This window comes from Paraphaeosphaeria sporulosa (genome assembly GCF_001642045.1).
Source record: "Paraphaeosphaeria sporulosa strain AP3s5-JAC2a unplaced genomic scaffold CC84scaffold_15, whole genome shotgun sequence".
NCBI classification, from domain to species: Eukaryota; Fungi; Ascomycota; class Dothideomycetes; order Pleosporales; family Didymosphaeriaceae; genus Paraphaeosphaeria; species Paraphaeosphaeria sporulosa.
The window spans coordinates 548,932-570,151 of NW_017253374.1; the positions used below are offsets into that span (position 1 = coordinate 548,932).

The 21,220-nt window shown below is 53.3% G+C and overlaps 5 protein-coding genes across 5 annotated transcripts; all 5 read left to right on the forward strand.

The window, feature by feature from the left end:
- Positions 1-267: 267 nt before the first annotated feature.
- CC84DRAFT_1191296 (uncharacterized protein) lies at positions 268-2,304 on the forward strand (the record flags this gene model as incomplete). Its single annotated transcript, XM_018181176.1, has 3 exons — positions 268-597; positions 651-1,063; positions 1,110-2,304. 3 exons carry the CDS (start codon positions 268-270, stop codon positions 2,302-2,304), a joined length of 1,938 nt encoding a protein of 645 aa, XP_018029748.1.
- Positions 2,305-6,479: 4,175 nt separating this feature from the next.
- On the forward strand, positions 6,480-6,849 carry CC84DRAFT_394070 (uncharacterized protein). The gene has a single exon (XM_018186040.1). It carries the CDS (start codon positions 6,581-6,583, stop codon positions 6,812-6,814), a length of 234 nt encoding a protein of 77 aa, XP_018029749.1. The 5' UTR covers positions 6,480-6,580; the 3' UTR covers positions 6,815-6,849.
- A 1,891-nt stretch (positions 6,850-8,740) lies between these two features.
- On the forward strand, positions 8,741-11,643 carry CC84DRAFT_394084 (uncharacterized protein). The gene is made up of 3 exons (XM_018186042.1): positions 8,741-9,245; positions 9,322-11,359; positions 11,409-11,643. Exons 1-3 carry the CDS (start codon positions 9,010-9,012, stop codon positions 11,478-11,480), a joined length of 2,346 nt encoding a protein of 781 aa, XP_018029750.1. The 5' UTR covers positions 8,741-9,009; the 3' UTR covers positions 11,481-11,643.
- An 807-nt stretch (positions 11,644-12,450) lies between these two features.
- CC84DRAFT_394076 (MFS general substrate transporter) lies at positions 12,451-14,894 on the forward strand. Its single transcript, XM_018186041.1, has 4 exons — positions 12,451-12,611; positions 12,718-13,120; positions 13,170-14,604; positions 14,656-14,894. Exons 2-4 carry the CDS (start codon positions 12,830-12,832, stop codon positions 14,736-14,738), a joined length of 1,809 nt encoding a protein of 602 aa, XP_018029751.1. The 5' UTR covers positions 12,451-12,611; positions 12,718-12,829; the 3' UTR covers positions 14,739-14,894.
- A 4,031-nt stretch (positions 14,895-18,925) lies between these two features.
- Positions 18,926-20,583, forward strand: CC84DRAFT_1210261 (uncharacterized protein). Its single transcript, XM_018182279.1, has 3 exons — positions 18,926-19,258; positions 19,318-20,022; positions 20,071-20,583. Exons 1-3 carry the CDS (start codon positions 19,130-19,132, stop codon positions 20,413-20,415), a joined length of 1,179 nt encoding a protein of 392 aa, XP_018029752.1. The 5' UTR covers positions 18,926-19,129; the 3' UTR covers positions 20,416-20,583.
- Positions 20,584-21,220: the final 637 nt, after the last annotated feature.

The following is a 21,220-nucleotide window of genomic DNA, read 5'->3' on the forward strand; positions in this document are numbered from 1 at the left end:
ATCTCCCATGGATTATGCTGGGGTTGTCGGACTACTCCAAGTATTTATGAAGTAGACCTGCTACTATATACATCGCCTGTTCACCTTCACGTTGGAGGTTGTAAGCCTCCCGCCTGTGCACAGACCACCGAACTTTTCGCTTAGAGGCAACCCACTCGATCCCCGCCAACGACACGCGAGTCCGGCATCCACCCCGCCTCGCTGCCGCAACACCTGCAAGCTCTCACAAACCGCCCGATGGATACCAGATAGTCCAGGGAACACACAATGGCCGCCGCAACAAAGTCTCTCTCCGCCCTGCTCGCGCAGACCACCATTGACGATCACGAAGAAACTCTACAAGCCGCCAATGCTGCCATCAAAAAGTCCAAGACGGACACGCAGGCGCACCATGTGAGGGCGATCGCGCTCCTCCATCTGGATCGGTTTGAGGACGCGCTTAAGGTGTTTGAGGAGGTGAAGGAGCTGCAGGGAAAGGCACGCTTCGAGTATGCGTACACACTCTACAAGACGGGGAACGCGGCGAGAGCTGTCGAGGTCGCTGGTGCAAGCAACGATGATACGGGTCGCGGCATGAAGCACGTGCTGGCTCAGGCTGTGAGTTGGAGGTTTGGCTGAGCTGGACATGAGGGTGACGCTAATGGAGGCAGGCATACCGCTCAGAGAATTTCGCGCAGGCCTCGCGTGTGTACCGGGAGCTGGCTAGCCGAGGAGCGGAAGATGAAGAATACGACATTCGCATCAATTCCGGAGCCACAGACGCGCAGCTGGAGTGGTCAGGCCAGGGAGAGCTCGCACAAAAGAAGAAGCCGGCGCGCGAGGATCTAGACGTTTTCGAAACGGCATACAACGCGGCATGCGCGAGCATAGCACGTGGCGAGTTCGCGCAAGGAGACATATGTCTGAAGCGGGCGATAGATCGTTGCAATGAGGTGGAAGACATGAGTGATGAGGAGAAGAAGGCCGAAGTGTTGCCCATGAAGGTGCAGCAGGTCTACATCCTCACGCAGATGGGGAAGTTCGACGAGGCCGAGCAGGTGGCAAAAACGATTCCGTTCACCGAGTAAGACTGCAACTGTATTGGACTGGCACACGCTAATAGGAGGCAGGATCAAGGAGCTGTCCACTCGCCACATCGCCCAAGTTAACACCATTGCTGCGTCAAAGGAGAGCTCCAACCCTTACCTCTCGCATCGACTATTCCACTCTGCTCCCGCACCGCCCAAGACCGATCAGTACTTCTCCTTCCAGACAAACCTCCTCCGCCAAGATGAATATGTCATCTCTCTCCTCTCAAAGAAAGCGTCAGGGGTAGCTTCATCCACAGAAAAGGTCATATCCGCAGCCGCAACACCCTCGCTCTCGCCGGCCGTCAATATGGCCGCAGTCTTGAATGCAGCAGCGCACTCCCGCACTGCGGAAACCGAAAGGGCCGCCCTGAAACAAATACTCCCGCTCCTCGAGAAACGCCCCACCGATGTCGGCCTCATACTCACCATCACTCACCTCTACGTTCTCACCGGCAACCATGCCGCCGCCACGCACCTCCTGGAATCTTTCTTCGCGCGCCTCTCTCAGTCTGGTTCCGCCTCCGACCTCGATGTACGCTTCGCTCCTGGACTAGTAGCTACCCTCGTTTCCCTGTACGCACAGCAAGGCCGCCCTGGAGCCGCAAGAACAGAACTATCAAAGGCAGCAGAATACTGGCGGAAACCCCACAAGTCGAAGACCGAGGCACCAAGCAAGGCCCTCTTGGTGGCAGCAGCAACAGCACTCCTAGACACGCACAACCAGGACAACGCCAAGACCGCCGGCGAGATCTTCAATGGCTTGTACAAGCAGGACAACGAGGACCGAGCCGCCATCGCAGGTCTAGTAGCCGCCTACAGTGTCACCGACTCCTCCAACATCCCCGAGGACCTGCGCTCCATCCTCCCCGAAGCCTCGCGTCTCGTCTCCGACATCGACGCCGCAGCCCTTGAAGGAGCGGGCGTCCCCGCGCTCGCACTACCCTCCCAACCGTCTGAGTCTCGCAAGCGCGCGGCGCCGAAATCGGTACCGTCCAAGGCGAAGAGGATACGGAAGGCGCGTATGCCGCAGGACTTCGATCCGAATAAGAAGATAGATGCGGAGCGATGGTTGCCGATGCGGGATCGGAGTTACTACCGACCGAAGGGCAGGAAGGGAAAGAAGAAGGCGGAGGGTTTTACGCAAGGTGGTGTGGTTGAGGAGAAGGCAGCTGTGCAGCAGCAGAGCGGCGGTGCGGCCAAAGGGGGGAAGAAGAAGGGCAAGGGGAGGAAGTAAGAATAGAAGGTTTGCATATGGGTCAAGATTTGCATGAAAAGGCCAGAAGCATCTGCTGGAGGGTAGACGACCAAAGCAATGCAATATCGGTTCAGTCCCCATTTATCACCAAGCCGGCACCCTAGGAACTCCTAACTTGTGATGGCAAGGGCAACAACATATGGCAGGGGATAGTTTATTACAGCCAGATCCTGCGTGCGTCATGAGATGCAGCAAGACTTCGACTAGCTATGATGTGTCTTGTGCTTCACACCCACGGTCCGAAAAGCCCGTTACAGATGCTTCGAAAACACCGATGACAAGCCGTACTCAGCGGCGTGTACGCAACGTGCCTCGCGACAACAAGAAGAACCGGCAGCCTATGCTATTTGGCTCCAAGCAGCCAAGGCGAGCATCAGCTAGAACAGCAAGTCAAAGTTCATACTCAGCCAATAGACCCAATCAGCGCTGCAACCTTTTGTCAGCATCTGCACGATGTCCTCCTCCACCCTGGGATGTTGAATTTCTGCAGCTGCGGCACTTCGGCTATGCCTTGCAGAGACTCTGGAACAAAATCGTTACGTGTTCCGGTTCCCGGTCAAGCTGTGTCTTTTACTCCTAGAGCTGCGACACTGGCAGTTGCCCGAGATTAACTGCACAGCTAGCTATTCAAGTGACTTTCGCGACTCTTTAGGATTCAACAGGGAGAGTCTGTACAAGAGAGCGGGGGAAGGTGTGCAGTGGGTGCTAAGGCACAGTGCAGGGCAAGGCAGTGCAGGGGAAGGTTGCAAGTACCATAACGAATCAACAGAAGTAGACTTAGCGATCGGCGCACGATACTTCTGCTATCGTTCGTCTGGACTTGAGATATCGTGAATCTGCACAAGGCTGCGTTTGCAGGATCTTCGAGCAACGGGAAAAGCGCGCATGTTGTAGCAGCAAGAACAGAGTCTGCCAGAGTGTCGGAGCACTCGCTCACGTCCCTCGCCGTCTACGGTTTTTCCAAAGCACTTTCTGGATTTGTCGAGGTCGCCAATGCCCCTGAATTGCTAAGAATAGTAGTCACTTTGCGTACGTCTTTCACGGGCAGTTTGGATTTTTCGGACGGAGAAGACTGCACGCCCTTTAGGATATTGAGACGTGGGGACGCTTGTCGCCAAAGTCCGAGCTGCATATGTGTTGGCCCGGGACGGCTGAGGAAAAGCAAAGAGACCCAGTCACGTTCTTTTCGAGGTTTTCACGCTCGGATACTGCATATCTTACGAAAGGGCTGTGTGGGCCGTCTCCGCAGTTGCTGCAGTACCAGGTGCCCACCTGCCTCCGAGGTCTGAGGTCAACGCCTCTCTGCCTGATTCAGCTGACGAATGTATAGCAATGGGTTTGGATTCCTTTACTGTTGGTTTAAATGCGTGGAGTGGCTGTAGTTCGTGCGCAACGGATGTGGCTGTGGCCGCTATAATTGCAGTCGCTGCAGTGGCGGTCTTACACAAGTAGGCCATAGATTAGAATGGGAGATATACAAATGCATATAGGCACCCATGGTAACTCAAACCATGCCTGAGCCAGGCTCATCACTGCAGCGAGTTGAATCGCTGCATGTCTCGCATGGATCATTACTGCCCTTGGGCCGGAGGAATCATCGCGGAAAAATACCACAAATTGTTCATTCAGTTCATCTTCTATGTTGCGCTGTGAACGACTTTCTCTCTGATTAATCTCTTCATATCTCTAGCCGATTACATTTTGTTCAGCGAAGTCGTTCTTGTGCACTAGCTTTAGAAAGTGCTATTGATAGTTTGTTCTGAAAGAGCGAAGATGTGGGTCTGAGAGCTCTATGCGCTCTTGCAAAATGGGGTTATGCCTCCCTTATAAATGAGTTCCTCGACGATACAAGGAGCACCGAAGTTGATAAAGAAACATTTGACCCCAGATGCAAATCATTTGGAAGCCGGAGCCTCTATCAGCACTTCTTCTAGCAGGCAATCCGCTACCCGGCCCATCTTGGGCCGAGGCAATTGAGGTGCTCACTCTGAATAGATCTTTGCTAGGGTCCATGATATTAATGAGGGACTGTTGAGATCGTTTTCAATTTGAGGTCGCTTCATTTTCCTCATCCCTGAGGCGACCCCATGACCATTGGTCCACGATTTCCGGTGAACAAAAGCCTCTACAGTGTCTAAATCAACACCTCTCGCAACGATACCCCTTCTCCTCTACAACACGAGTCGACATGCGATTCGTAACCTCGTTGGCACCCGAAGCCATCAGCAAGGCAAACCCACTTTCCGCACGGTGAACACCCGCCAACTCAGCACCTCAGCTCCCACAGACCAGTTTCGTCTTCTCGCTCACCGCAGTCCACCGGCCAAGACCGATCGCGGAGGCAACGTGTTTGGGGGCGCTTACTGGTGCTTTGCAAACGCGTCGGATGACCCAGCGCAGCTGTGGTGGAGGCGAAAACCGAAAAGTCTTGCCAGCCGAGGTCACCAGCGCACGATGAGAGGCTGAAGCGCAAACGAAGCGATCAGCATCTGACTTGGTTTTTCCACTTCAATTCCCACATCGCACGCTGATTCTGTTTGCCTTTTTTTTTTGTTTCTTCCTACTTCCCTGTTTGCTCGTTGCGTGCGTCCGAGGTACGAAGCAACGCGATCACTCAGCTGCCGCCGACTGCGGTCGTACGAATTTCGCACTCGGTGATCTCATGACGGACATTACACCGCTGCATGACAGGCCGCTGCCACAGCCACGCCGTTACGAGTACATACTTGCCTGGAACGGCAATCTATCTACTTTGATGCCTGCTCCTTTGGTGCGCTGCCCCTGGCCGTCCCGCGTCTCAGTATGCGCTCCAGGCTACAGGACTTTGCAATCGCGGGCGGCCGCGTCATACAGGCCTTCCAACTTGATCCTTTCCGACCGGCAAACATCCCGTTGAAGCCATGGAGGATGATACCTGTTCGCGGATTACGGAACCGAGACTCCTACTGGACTCCTGCTGCGCTAGTGTTGCTGCTACATAATCAGATCGTCTAGGCCACAGGCGCAGCATGGTGCACCCGCTCACGAGCTTGCTCCCTTGCGATCCGATCTCCACCGCAGACTGGCGTGCTGCCGCGTGCCATACCGTGTTTGAGAGTCGTCGGATTGTCGCCGAAGGCCCTTGCTTCGTGTTCGCGTAGCCGTGTCGTTTGCGCCCTAGAATTGCTATCGTGATCGGTTTGGCGGAGCGTGATGTCTCTGGTGGTCACATTGATCTCATGCTTGAGCACACCACATTCCAAACGACCATGGCCGTTTGATTAATGCCTGTGTCTGTTGCAATTCGCTGCGGTGATGTTTGCAATCAGGGGATTCCAATTCGGGTGATGATTGATATAGACGGCCTTGCTCAGTGGCTGGCTGCGAGGTTTGACAACCCCGCTTTCTGTACTTGGTAGAGCTGCCAGGCCGACCATCGATCACATCTAGGCGCACAACGCGCCTGCTCATAAGAGCGCTTGAACCTGATGAATCGGAAACTGACTCGATGCATTGGTTCACAAATGGTCCTACCATGACCAGACCTGGTGGGGCGTAGTTAGCGAGGCAACAAGGCAACCTTAAGCGACGTTGTTCTACCATGGCCTCAGAACTGGGTCGAAGCCACGGTGAAGCGAGAGAGTCCCTTAGTGCGTATTCCAGCGATGCATGCTGCAGCCGTTTGGGTATCGTGTAGCAGATGCTGCAGCACACTAATCTGTGAAATGAGCCGTCTGCCTTTCACCGTTCACAGACCCCACACTTCATGGCTCCGTGCACTGGGAGGAACGGCTCTCCGCACTTTAGGCCCCCAAACACCCTGTAATATAGGGCAACAATTGAGCCGGTAAAGGAACGTGAAGTCTTGAACCGAGGTTGAAGTGCGAATTAGGCAAATTCGAGGTGTATGAAGGACAACAAGGCGGTGCACATCAACGGGATTGCACAGTGAGACATGCAGAGGCCGCTCGTTCGCCGGAGAGTTTCGTGCTAATACCCACGTCTAGGCTGTAGTACACACCAACCAGCGTGGATCAGACTGTGAGGGATGTTCGGAAGATTGTTGGCTTGCATAGTCAAACGGGAGCACCCTCATGAAGCCTCCCGATCGACCAATGAGACTTTGCCCTCGTAAGTTGGCGGGGCAATGACTAGTACAAATCACATTCACCGTTCAAGCCCGACGGAAATGGTTGACGATATCCAGAAGGCTCGGTATCGATGAGTCGGGTTCAGGTGTTCAACGCGAACCATAATAAAGTCTTCATTACCATGGATGGAAAGGCTCGTGATAAGTGAGACCACATTGTTGCGCTCTTTGGGTATTAGGACTAGTGGAAGTAATGCTGAAGAATTGCTGACCCGGATACCCCGCATAATGAACTTACCGGAACACTGCATATCACAAACTATCCGTGTGGCTAGACTGGCCCAAATCGAAGGGTTGACATACCACACATACTACCCGCTGTTGACCAATTGGATATGTACGTTAAGATACGTGTGCTGACGTACCTTCAGGCTGGTCGCCTTTTCTGTCATGTCGGTTTCGCAAATTTTCCAAATGAGGTAATGCGCAGTCAGGATATTGGTGGGTAGCTGCTGGCGATAGATTGACACCGGATCGCCCCGAAGGCATAGTCTAACGCTAATGGACCGAGAGGACGCATCTTACTTTGTGACAGGGAATCGTGGAAAAGCCATTGCCGCCTGCATTCGGACATTACAATTCCACGGAGTAGTCTTTGATGTCGAGAAGCTCCGTGTGTATGCCTCATTGACCGGATTGCGGCGCAAGGCTGAGGTGAACCACGAAGCTGGGAATTTTGCCCTCTTCCCACAAGCCCGCAGACCAATGCTGCATTACAACACCGCATGTCAACGGTGAACTTCCAGCCAGCATATCGATCAGGCCGGTTTTGGCCCCCAGCTTGTGGTAATGGAGGACACTTGGGTGGGTATCATACGTCGATTATCGTCGTGCTTGCGTTCTTTTAAGTGCGCCAATATCGTGCCGTTCGTGTGCCACGTTTCCCCGGCAGCAAGGAGGTGGTATACGATTCCCACACAATGTATAGGATCATGCCACGACAGTTCTGCACCCCAACGACAATGAGTTGGCATGTGGAGTTCGATCCGTGAAGGCCCCAAGTGACCGGGTGGTCATCTGTTGCCTGCGTAACCGCGAGAATCACTTCCGTGAAGTCCGGGATCGAAGGTGTCGCACGGCTTGCCTTGTGACGTATTAGGCTGCCAGTGTCTGCGAAGCGATCAAAGGGACTGTCGCTGAGCCTCTGAACAGTGGCACTGCCTCGAAACGAGTGGATCGAAGAAACTCGAATACCCCGCCGCAAGTGGTCGGCGCGTAGAGCGGGGCGACGAGAGAGTGGGAGTGCGGCCTCCCTCTCTTTAGTGTCTGTCTGGATTGAGTATCCAATATCAACGACTGATTCTCGATGGAGCTGTGCTTGCGGGAGACGATATCTGAAACGGTTGGTGCCTGTGAGCAGCACGCGTATCGCTGCGGCTGTGCGCTTCCCGACGAACAAGCGCAGCCTGCCAATTCGGGCCTACCAAGACCAATCCTCAAGGACGGGTGCGTGGATACAAAGCAGGCAGCGAGGACAGCAGTTTCATTGCGGAAAGAGGCGTAGGCGTTTCAAAGTGAGGGTAAAGCACGAGCTGGAATGGAGCGAAGGCGGAGCGTTTTAATCGTAAGGCTGATATATCAGCCCTAGATCTGCGAGCCAGTGCGGCTCACAAATGCTCCCGAGATGGGGTGTTCAGTGTCAGCAAGCACAAACACAAATGTCGTCTGTGTTGGCACCGGTGAAACCAGGACTCAAGGTCCCAAGGGAGGACCGTGGACCCTGTGAAGACTGCCGCACGGTTGCGTCCCACGCAGACGGCAAAACAAGGCAATGGTAAAAGCAGATCTTGCCCTTGGTGGCGCCAGCACAACTGCTTCAATGAAGTTCCAGTCATGCAGATATTGCTGGCAAGCGAGAGGCGGTGAAGTTGCTAACGAGATGCGGCTCTCTGTGGACCGATGTATAAGAACAAGGCGAGTCGCAGCAAGTCAGCTTCTGATGGTGCGCGCCCGTCGATGCCTGATGGCGGCGGACAAGGGAACCACGGCTGCAGATGCAATGCACATTCCAGGATGAACGCAGGTGTGGGCGGCCTCTGGGCACGGGCCCCCTCCGTTTGCCTGCTGTTGCCTGATCCGCTTGATTGCGAACCACTCGGAGCCGCATCCCAACTGGATTCAATTCCATAATAACCTCCACGTCGTCCTCAAGGCACACCGCAACGCTTCTTCAGCCTCCCACGCACATCTGCACATCAATCTAGCCTCTCGCTTGCTCCCTCGCCACCCCTGTCGTCACAGCGAGCTAGCCACTGCGCGCAGACCGTGAAAAGCGACCCCTCATCCGCATCTACGCGCTCACACGCACGACTTCAGTTACGGCCCCCGACTTGTGCACTTCCGATCAACCCATGCAGCCAACGAGCCAATAGCTGCTAGCAAGTCCACTGTAGAAGCTGGCACTAAGCCGCTTTGGGGGCCACCTGTTTACTCAGTGCGAGCTCCAGACCGTCACATGATTTGCAAGCCTTTCCCCAGAGGGGCCCGCAACTACAGCCGAATACGTTGTCTCAATTTCCAAGGTTGTTCCCGCCGCCAAGTGTGCGGCTCTCACCATGACCAGCAATGTCGATTTACCTTCCAGATGGGTGACCGCATTGCGGACGCAGGCCAAAACGGCTGACGCCCCGTCTGCAGATGCTCTATCATGTCCTTATTGCGAGCATTCTGGAAGGATATTCCAGACTGTTGACCAGCTTTACAGCCACGCCAAAGTGGAACATGCTTCTCTCCTGGACACCATGGATCCGGAAACGGCCCGTGCTCAGGTGCAAGATGCAGCACTACGGATGTAAGTTCATGTGGATTATATCATCTGACGACACTGCCGTTCCTTGTCAGGCTTTGTTTCTGACTCCCGCATGTAGGAAGGGCCTCACCGACCAGTCTTCTGACGCCACCGCTGGAGGAGGATCCACACCCGATATCACTGCCCTATCACTGGAAGCCAGAGGCCGACTATCTCCATCCGGAAGGAAGAGACCGGCCGATTCGGACCTTCACGTCAGGCGAGGCAAAGCACCAGTCCACCCGGAGATTTATGATGAAGAAGAGTATGCGAGAGAACTCCGGCGCCCCGTCCCGGAGAGGACGCGCCCAAAGCCCAGCAATCCTCGCTTGTATGACCCCAAGCAGCATCCCAAAAGCGCCAAATCGCCGTATCGAACGCCTGAAGTTGCCAGCGAATGGTCCGTCGAGGCCAATCGAAGTCAAACTCAATCTCGGACACCACAGTCCACCACCCGCTCTCCTACCACGCAGCATAGACCAACAATCTCGTCTACTCCTCACCGCTCACAACCTGGCTTGATCGAGCTTCAGCGATATGACTCTCGTTACCCCGGCCTCCTTTTACAGCCAGACTCACGACCGATATCTCAGGAGCAGCTTGCTTCGGAAGTAAAGTCGATCTACGCCGGTCTTACCATGGTGGAGACCAAGTGCATCCATGTTGATCGGGCACAGGCTGCGGCTTTGCAAGATGGCTCGGACCCAACGTCAAGACTCGCAAGCGACCATTGGCAGGCACTCATTGCTCTTCACAGGACTTTACTGCACGAGCACCACGACTTCTTCCTCGCGTCTCAGCATCCTTCTGCCTCTCCCGCACTTCGCCGGTTAGCGGCAAAGTATTCGATGCCGGCGAGAATGTGGAAGCACGGTATTCACTCTTTCCTTGAGTTACTACGTCGTCGTCTTCCTGAGAGCATCGATTATATGCTCGCTTTCATTTATCTTGCGTACCAGATGATGGCACTTTTGTACGAGACTGTACCGGCTTTTGAAGATACTTGGATTGAGTGTCTCGGCGATTTAGGTCGTTATCGCATGGCAATTGAAGACGAAAACCCCCGGGACCGTGAGACGTGGGCTGGAGTTGCACGATCATGGTATAGTAAAGCTGCTGACAAAAATCCTTCCGTCGGTCGGCTCTATCACCACTTGGCGATTCTGGCGCGTCCCAATGCCCTGCGTCAGCTATACTATTATGCTCGATCATTAACATGCGTCAAGCCGTTTCCCAGTGCGCGGGAATCTATCCTGACCCTCTTGGATCCTATGCTCAGTCGTCCTGCGGAATCATATTCCCACGACCTGCCCATTGACACAAGTTTCATTCAAGCGCACGGTATACTTTTCGGAAAACACTCGGCGGAACGTTTCGAAGACGCTCGTTTCGCGTTCCAAAGCCAGCTTGACAACCACATCGGACGTGTGACTGCCAAATGGAAAGAGCAAGGAGTGTATATTGCTGTCACCAACCTGGCAGGTCTATTCAATTATGGGAGTGACGATTCTATACTACGCCAGATCCTCATTTTACACGATAGGCAGTTAACCCGGTCTGCGAATTCATCATCGCATTCCGATGAAGGTAGCCGCTCTCCCTCGCCCGTGGAGGATGACAAGTCGTCACAAACGCTGTCGGAATCAGAAGTTCCGGCCCAGATTGAGATCCTCTCGTCCGATTTTATTTTCTCTCGCGCCTATCTGCTCACGATGACCACGCTCACGCTAGTGCTCCGACGCATTGGTGATAAGAACGTTCTCCCTCACGTACACGTCCTTCTCGCATTCATCTCGACATTCGCTTCCATCAAATACGTTGCCCACTTCAATGACCACGCTCCTTGGACCGAGCTTGTTTCCTTTCTTAATACGTTACTCAAGTCAGAACAACGACCGGAGAGGATATTCCCCGGCCCTGTATTTCCTGCAGACCGAGCCGATAGTCTCCCTCTCCCGGAAGACTATTTGATTCGTGGTCAAATTTGGAGCCAATGGTATTTCCCTGAAGAATGGTTCAAGAGGGAACACGATGAAGAGGACCGGTCGCTAGAGCTTGCGAGCACTGTGAAGCTTCGGACGGAAAGGGTTTTGCATCTGGGCTTTGAACTGGCTACCGTGAGTATATCATGTGTTCCTCGTGCTGCGTTTCTAACCCCTTTTCCAGTTTGATCGCTGGATCTCCTATGATGAACAGACTCATACTTTCTCTGTGACCAATCTTTCCGACTCGTGTTAAATCTTTTAATGCTCGTTGAATACTGGGCTTGCTGCATCGACTCAGTGGCCGCATGTTGTCACAAAGTGCCCACTTTCCTGATGGAATGACTCTGGAGCACCGATCAGCATATGGAGGTCTGGTAAATAGTAAGAAATCGGAAATGGGCGTCCACGTGGGGGAAGGCCTCCAGTCAGAGATGGGAAAGCCAACGTTTATAATTGTGGCTGGGGTGAGGTAGGCGACGAGCTGTACCCATTACACAGAATCTGCTGCACGAAGGGCGAAACCAGTGTCGTGGAGGAGCTGCAGAGGATGACCCTTCCCAACAAATTAACAACAACATATGTTAATACAGAGCCGAAAAGAACCACTGCAAAGAGCGAATAGTTCCGTATCGGGAATATCACGCCATGAGCGTTGGGCTCGCTGGGCGATTAGAGTACTTTTGATGGCTCATTCTTTTGGACGCTTGGGAATGTCACGCCCACGCGGGTTTCTAACGACCAACAAATACATTCCACGGATGTCGAGCTTGAATACATTAGCAATGGAGTGGGGTCGCCTGATTCAAATATGCCATCGGTGCAGGAGCTGGTCGGAAAGCTCCTCACCTCCGACGAAGATTAAAAGAAGCAGAACAATCATATTCAATCATCATCATGATCACTGCACATGCAGACGGAGCAACAAGGAAGATGTTCGAATGCTCATGTAAACTTGCCCCACTTTGCGTTGTGGCAGACATTGTGCGCGGTATGCTTCTGCCACTGCTTCTGGGACTTCCATTACACTTAAGATCAACTGATGCGGGTCAGCGGTAACCATCGTCAACGAAATGCGATACGACGCAGTTGTCTGCGGCATTGTGGGGTGAAATCGTGGGGGAGAGCAACCGAACTAGGATTAGTCTTATCGGCATCTATTCGCGTCCGGCGCCGCTCCAATTATGGACGAAACATCGCAACGTCATTAAATATTCGAACCGAATCCTCCTAACGCCTCACGACACACAACGTGGCAGACGGCGGACCAGATGCCACGGACGACGTATCCTTCCTGTGCATAATCTGCGCCGTCTTTTGTTGAACTCTGGAGCTGTGCATCTCACCCGGCGGGACGCGTCGAACAGTCACGCTTGGCTGGATTAGTGTAAGCAACTCCAGAAGCTCCGAGCCCGAATCTGGATTACAAGTGCAGGCTTCTGGCGCGAGCTGCTTCATGGGCGATTCGCGACGCCTGAGTTGACTTTTCGTAGGCGAACACATCGGCAATGACCCCGCGAGCATAACGAAACGACGTCCACGACCGCCACGCGACCTTATCCATACAGCTTCGACTACGCGCTTGGTGCGCCCCAGAGGTTCGAGATGTCTTCGTCAAACGATGCGGCATTCTTGGAAGAGGAAGAGATAGCGCGAGAGTTTCGAGCACGGTTGCGCGCGCGACAAGAGGCTGCGAGAGCCAACAAAGCACAACGTGTGCGCGAGCACCCGAACAAGGTCGACAGGCGCTCGCGCACTGTGGATGGCGGCGAAGACACACCGTTGCTTGGTCGCACCGGCTCGACTGGAAGCGCAGATAGCCAGAGCGATGGTAGTGAACCAGAGTGGTTTGGATATGCCGAACTGAGAGGGCTTCCCTGGTGGAAGAGACCATCGGTATGCGCCTAAGTCACATTTCGGATGCCGTGAGCCTAACAACGGGCAGATTTACTGGCTCCTGCCTCCTTTCCTGCTCTTCACCATGGCATTCGGCGCTATCATCGTACCCAAGCTGAACTTGATCATGGACCTCGTATGCGACCAATACTACGCCTCGTCCCCGGATCCGATCAGTGGGCCCATGGACCCAGGACAGCGGTTTGACCGATGCCAGACGGACGCAGTCTCTTCGCGCTCGTCCCTGTTCTTGCTTTACGGCAATTTGTGCTCTGGCATCCTGGCAGCTATCACCAGCCCAAAGCTCGGCGCTCTCTCCGACCGTTACGGCCGCAAGAGACTGTTAGTCTGCACCACGTTTGGCGCCCTCATGGGAGAGGTCCTGACCATTCTCGCTGCTAAGTACCCCGACACCGTGCACGTGAACTGGATACTCGTTGGATACGCACTAGACGGATTAGCAGGCTCATTCATAGTCGGCATGGCCCTCGCCCATTCGTACGCCGCGGATTGCACCTCACCGCAGAGGAGGAACGTTGCTTTTGGCTACTTCCACGCTTGTCTGTTCACTGGTATCGCAGTAGGCCCTGTTCTCTCCGGCTACATTATTGATTGGCGCCAAAAGTACGTCGGGAAAACGGAAGCAGTGCTTCTGATTTTCTACATTGCGCTCGCCTGTCACGGCTTCTTCATTCTCTTCCTCACCTTTGCTGTCCCCGAGTCGCTGTCAAAGGAACGGCAAGAAACAGCGCGCCGCCGCCACCGCGACGAGAAAGAACGACACGGTGGTCTCGCCCCCGACTGGATCGACCAGCTACGATCATTCAACCTTTTGGAGCCTCTTAAGATCCTATGGCCGACTGGCCCCGGAACGAGTCCTGCTCTCCGACGGAACCTTATTCTGCTCGCAGCCACAGACACGATCATGTTCGGCATTGCCATGGGTGCCATGGGTGTCGTAGTCGTCTACACGCGCAGGCAATTTGGCTGGCAAGAGCTCGAGTCTGGAAAGTTTGTTAGCATAGTGAACAGTGCGCGGGTATTTGCGCTGCTTGTGGCACTCCCCGTTGTAACTCGTCTGATACGCGGTAAAAATGGCACCAGGAACCAACGCAATTCTGGGTCAGACGTCTTCGACTTGTCCATCATTCGCCTAGCCGTCTTCTTTGACATGCTTGGGTACCTCGGATACACGCTTTCCAGGGACGGCAATGTGTTCATATTGTCTGGTGCTGTAGCCGCGCTAGGCGGCATCGGAAGTCCAGCCATCGGATCTGCGCTCACCAAGCACGTTCCTCCGGATCGTGTGGGGCAGTTGCTGGGTGCTACGGGTCTGCTCCACGCATTCGCAAGAGTGCTGGGGCCCACCATCTTCAACGGTATCTACAGCGCAACAGTGGGCAGCTTCAGGCAGACAGTGTTCGTGTGCCTGACGGCTACATTCGGGTCTGCATTCGTCTTGAGCTGGTTCGTTAGACCGTATGGTAAGTCGCCCGTTCCCATTTGACCAAACATGTGACTAAAGACACGACTAGTTCACCTGGAACTTGAAGCCGATGGTTCGCCCTCCCGACACGGAGGCACCATGAACGGACACGAAGATGAGACCAGCGCGTAGTATACGTTTCATCATTTCACCCGCCCTAAGATCGTTCATAGCATCATCATGTACCATTAGGTGTTCTCCATTGGCGTTCACGCTGGATCACTTGCGACTTTGTAACCGCATTAATTTGGCTGCCCGAGTGGCTTATATCTCTTACTCTTCAAGTCGGCGGACGTTGTACATAGAGCCTATGCTATACATAGGTGGTAGAGCATAGCACGGCCGTCTTTTGATGAAATGGGATCTTGAGTTCTTCCATTTCGACCAATTGATCGCTCAGACTCTGACCAAAGAACCACTTACGCACTCAGGCCTCACCACGGATGCGTTTACGTGACGTCGAGGGCGACATCAATCATTTGCTACGGCACGGGAGTGTGTACGTATTTATTTGCACAAACAACGCTTCGTTAAGGTTTTTCACTGTTGCATATCGATCGATGCGCGTCCCAATATATAAGCACATCTGCGTGGGGAACAGCCTCACATAAGAGCTTGCTCTTCCCTTTCTTTAGGTACAGCTCCCTCTGTGGTCGTGCTCGAGAGCTTTGCGTCCCACTCGATAAGCGCTTCCAGGCCATGATCCGCTCCGTCCAAACGCTTTTTCCTTCTTTCCTCTACGAATCAGTTTCTCAAATGTCGGGACTGGTAGTTCCCTGCCGGAGGCCTCCCCGCCAATGCGTCAGTGATTAAGCAAACGCAGAGTAAGGCGTCCACTTTCATGAACATTAAGCCAACCTCGTGGGACGCACGTGCCGCCCAGTACGTCGTGGCGAGGTCTTCGACTAGGAATCCGCTTTCTTGTCATGTGCTGTGATGAGCCGTTTTGCAACCCTCTTGATCCTGACTGAGTCGTCAGTTGTGTTGTCGTCCATGCGAAACACTCCTCCCAGCATGATTTGCGCCACCACATGCGGCAATGCTGACCTCACAGAAGTGCGCAAAGACGTCAGGCCCTCCTTGTTTCGTGAGGCAGAGTAGGAACAATCGCGTGCTTTGTTAGAAAAACAGGAGAACTTCTCGCACATCGTTCGCTCGCATTGTAAGCGGATTGATGATCGATATGATGCTGGGTGTAAGAATTGCCTTCTTCTTCAGTGAGCGAAAGAGTCTCTTTTGCCATGCTGATAGTCGCCTATGGGATAGATTTTAGAGGAGTCCAGTTATGTTTAGTAGTCCAGATCAACCAAACTCTGCAATTGCGTATATTTGCAGGTGCGCTCGTAGCGAGAGCTTGAACTTTTGGTGCCATATTGGGTTCGTTGAAACTTCGACCAATGACGGAGCAGGCATCTCGTAATCGAGGGAATCGTGGTCGGCTCAGCCTTTCCTTCGCTGAAGTTGAAGAGACCGAAGTCTCTTCCATCAGCGCTCTTGCTGAAATTACTTGATTTGATGCACTGCTGCTTGGCTTGCACGTTCGAAGATGTTCCTATACCCCGAATCATATCAAACTCGCGACCAAATTCCCCAAACGACGCTGATCGATCGTCCCTGTGTTCTTCTACAGCACCCATGAATGTTAAGGGATCTACTGTGCCGTCTTTCTATGATGATGTCGAAGCTGTTTCTACCATCGTCTTCCGTGTGCGACACATCTGCAGCAGGCCTGGTGGCTTAGAAAGGCAGCCATCACCCGGGATGTCATCAGTTTTCTTCAATGAAATATCCCCTGGATTTTCGAGCTCTTGCAGGCTGCCGAACAATGATTGACCCGCGAGCAATCTCACTGATCTCAACTTTTGGAGAAGTGTGGCCTTGAGTTGCTTGTATCAAACGTATCGTTAGGCGGCATTTCCACATGTAACAATGTTGAGATTATCCAGTGGGCGACAGGCGAACATTTCCTTACAGGAGCAGACGATGATGCGTGCTTCTCTGCACGTACTCCTCGAAACTCGTAGGCAGGTATGCACGTAACATGCTGGACAGCGACGATATGAAGAAAAGGCATACATAGTGGGACTCTCTGCCGACTGAGCCACCCTGCGCCATGCTCCCCGTCCATGCAAGGCGTACAAATAAGATGGCCATTGGTGCGGAGAGTTAGACTTGAAGTCCGTGTTCCCAGGCTTTGCTGTAAGCAAACCAAACGCCCAATTTTTCGAAGTCGTACAAGCATGAGACGTTTGACGCTAACGCTGCTTCTTCGCCAATCATAAAGTATTGCAATGAAATGCTCTCTTCTCTCAGCGATCGATCAAGCTGAAAGTATGACAGAAAGCAAACATTGCATACAAGTGTGCATGCGCAGGACTGGCAGTTCTCAGATGCAGAGTGTAGAAGAGCGACTTAGGGTCAACGGTGGTTGGTTCGTTGCCACCAAGTTCGCGGCAACATCTGGCGCGAGACCAGTATCGTATGAAGGCGAGGTTTATAGGCCATTCAGATTAATCATATCGCGAAAGCTTCACTAGACTTGGTATTTCAATGCACAGCAACGGAATTTCCCTGGAGAGGCTCCGTCGTGATGGATGATGGCCTCATTAAATCTTGCTAGCATGCGGACTCAAACGTTCTGCTGATGTGCACTAGGTGTCTGTCAATTCAATCATCGACTCTTGCTGCGCTGTGATCCTGGTCTTGGCGGTCGCTGCGAAGGAGGATGCAGCTGAGCCGCCAATCCAAGATAAGATCATGTCCTTGCACGTTGCACAACCTGAAAAATGAGGCAATCGGCCCGCTTAAACCAGCGCCTCGACGGTTTTCCATGTTCGCGGCCGCATCGTGCTTGACGGAAAATGCGCATCGGCCCTCCCGCTAAGACTCGACGGGAACTACGTCAGGTACTGGCGGCGACCGATCAGCGCTACAGATGCCACGGGCTCGGTTCCAAGCGGGCCAATCGCCCCATTTTTAAAGCCGCACAAATGTACCACTGACCCGACATGGTGGGGGCGAAATTACTTCGCGAAAAAGCAATTCCCATCTCAGGGACACTGTCCCGCTATAGCCCTCAGACTTGAGTCGAATACACCCTGACTTCAAGTCGGCCAGGAGCTTGACGTGACAATGACTGCCAATGATTGTGTTTTTGAGCGTGAGCTCACATCGCATTCGGGGAATATAGCCAATGATTATATTTGCAAAGTCTCTGATAACGCTTTCGAGGGTGCAGCTTTGTGTAACCCTCGAAAGTGGGGCATCCGCTTAACCTCGTCTCCAAAATAAGTCGTCACCCAATTAGATCCACAGGAGTCTTTGTATAACGTTTACAGGAGGCGAGTCAGATCGGGTAGTAAGCTTCCAGAGATCATTTATGGCTGAATGGGAGCTCCTGATATTGAGATTCCATCGTCAGTCTCCCTTCGATTGTCCCGTCTCGTGCTGGCGCTATGTGTCTTTCCAGCAATCCAAAATCTTGCAAAGCTTCCATTGCCTCGAGGAATCGTTGCGGCAACAATGTGCTGCGAGACTCTGAGTTCTGCCACGAGCACAGCTGTTTGATTCGTGAATGTCCTCGTCAACGGATCAAAGACGGGGGAATTGTTTGTCTACATCGTAAGCCAAGCCTCGCCCGCTGTGTATCTTACTGTAGCTGACTGGTGTTGTCAAGACACTTGTCGTTCACATCTATGCTCCGATCCAGTCGTAACGCCCAAATTATCAACATATTGCACGAATCACGAGTGTCTCGCCAGGGGGTGTCGTCAGGAGGCTGTTCCGGCAGGAGTCTTGTGCGAAGAGCACACTTGTCTCATCAAAGATTGTCCCAAGATTCGCGAAACTAGCAGCTTGGGATATTGCAGAAGACATGAGCACAGCATCCCGCTCAGATGATCATCTCGTTGACGTGACTGCGTGGGCTAGGCATGGCCGCTCGAAGGGGCGCAGGGAATCAAGGATTCGAGTACAATGAGATTTGTAGGCGATGAATGTAGCATACATTGGGACTTGGATGGTTTCGTATAGAATTGGAGAACTGTAGATGCTCGGGACATGACCACGTCATTGCTCTCCGAACAAAATTGTCCTTGTCTTGAGCGATCGCAGATGTATCGTACGCGAAAGACCCCTTTGCATGAGTAAAAGCGATTTCAGACGTCGCTTGCGATAGCACTGATGGGATTTGCCGTGATGGTTCGTCGTTTCGTTGTCATGGTGGTGCGGAGGTTCAAGGGCACGGGCCGACTTGAGCCGCCAGCCGCGGGCCGCCGACGTAAGCAGCCTACGTTGCATCTTCGACGAGACAGTCGCGTCGCAACTGGATTATTGCACGACACGCTCTCTCCTTTTGTTTTTTGCCCTTGCTGCTCCCCTTGTCCTCCTCTTTCTCCAGCTTCTGTTCGTGTTCAATTTTCCCCAATCGCTGCCTGCGCGATTCAATGTCCATTTCCATAAACCCCCGCATATAACACGCGCTCCGCTCGGCCTCAATTAGGCCATAATACACTACATACACAATGGGCCTCGATGAGCAGCCTTATGGCTACGGCTTTCCCTCCAAATTGCCCGCGCACGCAGTGCAAATGCCGCCGACGTGGATGATGATCGTAGCGTTGGTAGGCTTGGGCGGGGCTCTATTGTTCTGGGTACGTCTACGACTCACCGCGTTGGGATCGGTTTCCAATGTGCTAACCAGAGAATGTAGTGTTACATGGCATTGGTCTTGTTCGCCCCCGTCCCTCGCGAACCCCGCCGCTCGGAAAAGCAGTACATCACCGTCTTGCCCAACGGGGACCGCAGCGACCCCAAGGAGCTGCCGTGCTGGATCGACAAGTGGACTGCAGAGAAAGAAGTCAGCAAGAGGCGGACAGGTGGCAAGCGGAGAGAAACACTAGCCAAGATTGCGATCGAGCAGCCGGAGCTGTTCATGAGCGTCGTGGTGCCGGCCTACAACGAAGAGGAGCGGTTGACGGGCATGCTGGAGGAGGCGGTGGATTACTTACAGCAGGAGTATGCTGGGAAAGGCTGGGAGATTATTCTTGTGAGCGACGGGTCGACGGACAAGACAGTGGACAAGGCCCTGCAGTTTGCGCGTGAGCACCAGCTCAGCAACCACAGGAAGTCCGTGTCTGGGCCGTGGAAGGATCATCTGAAGCACGAGCAGCGCATTCCCGAGGGCAGCATCCGCATTGTGGAACTAGAAGCAAACCGCGGGAAAGGCGGTGCGGTCACGCATGGAATGAGGCATGTAAGAGGCCAGTACGTCGTCTTCGCAGACGCCGATGGTGCATCGAGGTTCAGCGACTTGGGCAAGCTCGTTGAAGGGTGTCAGAAAGTCGAGGACGACAGAGGGCGCGGAGTGGCCATCGGAAGCCGTGCACATTTGGTAGGCAGTGAGGCTGTCGTAAAGGTATGTTCATTCTGTTTGTCTGTCGTGGTTCAAGCTAACGTCACTCAGCGCTCTAAACTCCGCAACTTCCTCATGCACTCCTTCCACCTGCTCCTCCGCCTCATGACGCCTCCCGCCACAGCAGCCATCGCAGACACGCAGTGCGGTTTCAAGCTCTTCTCACGCCCCGCGCTCCCCTACATCGTCCCATACATGCACAGCGAAGGCTGGATCTTCGACGTCGAGATGCTGATGCTTGCGGAGAGCGGTAACATACCCATGGTTGAGGTGGCTATTGGATGGAAGGAGGTACTCGGGAGCAAGCTGAATGTCATTTGGGACAGCTTGGGCATGGCCATGGGATTGGCTGTGCTGAGGGCGGCTTGGCTGACCGGTGTTTACAAGCGGGATTGATACCCTTGCCGGAGATGAGGCGGCAACTCGTGTATAGATGGAGTGCGATATACCATGAACATACATCACTTTTGTTTTCTGAATTGCTTTTGGCATGCTTCTCGCGACGAAACATATGCCTGACTAGAATTCTTCACTTTGCGACGACCATGGCATATCCGTCTCCGGCGCTACGTTATATCAAATGTTGTCTTCACATCACTGAATTTGTGGATATTTGCTGCTTAACCACTCCATGTACTGTGCTTGATCGATGTGGCTTGCATCCTACCAAACGGCCGAGTTCGACTGTAAAAATGTCTACCACAATCTGCATCCTTTCTTGTCAACTACAAACGTCTTGTGAAAACATTCTCCAATGAAGTGGTTCAGGCTGCCAGTCGAGCCGCAACGACAATGTCTGTAATCTTTAGATGTCAGAACATGGAGGCCGCTCCATCTGGTCAGCATATCTCGTAGCGTGTTGGCAGCAGAAAGACTTGTCGAAAAGATACACGTGTACCGCCCTGAACAGCTCAGCGATAATTCAAGTAGTGAGAGCGAGGACGAGGACGAGGACGGCCATGAAGATGAGAATGAGACTGCCATCGCAGAGAGAGAGAGAGAGACAGAGAGAGAGACAGAGAGAGAGAGAGACAGAGAGAGAGAGACAGAGAGAGAGAGACAGAGAGAGAGAGACAGAGAGAGAGAGACAGAGAGAGAGAGAGACAGAGAGAGAGAGACAGAGAGAGAGAGACAGAGAGAGAGAGACAGAGAGAGAGAGAGAGAGAGAGAGAGAGAGAGAGAGAGAGAGAGAGAGAGAGAG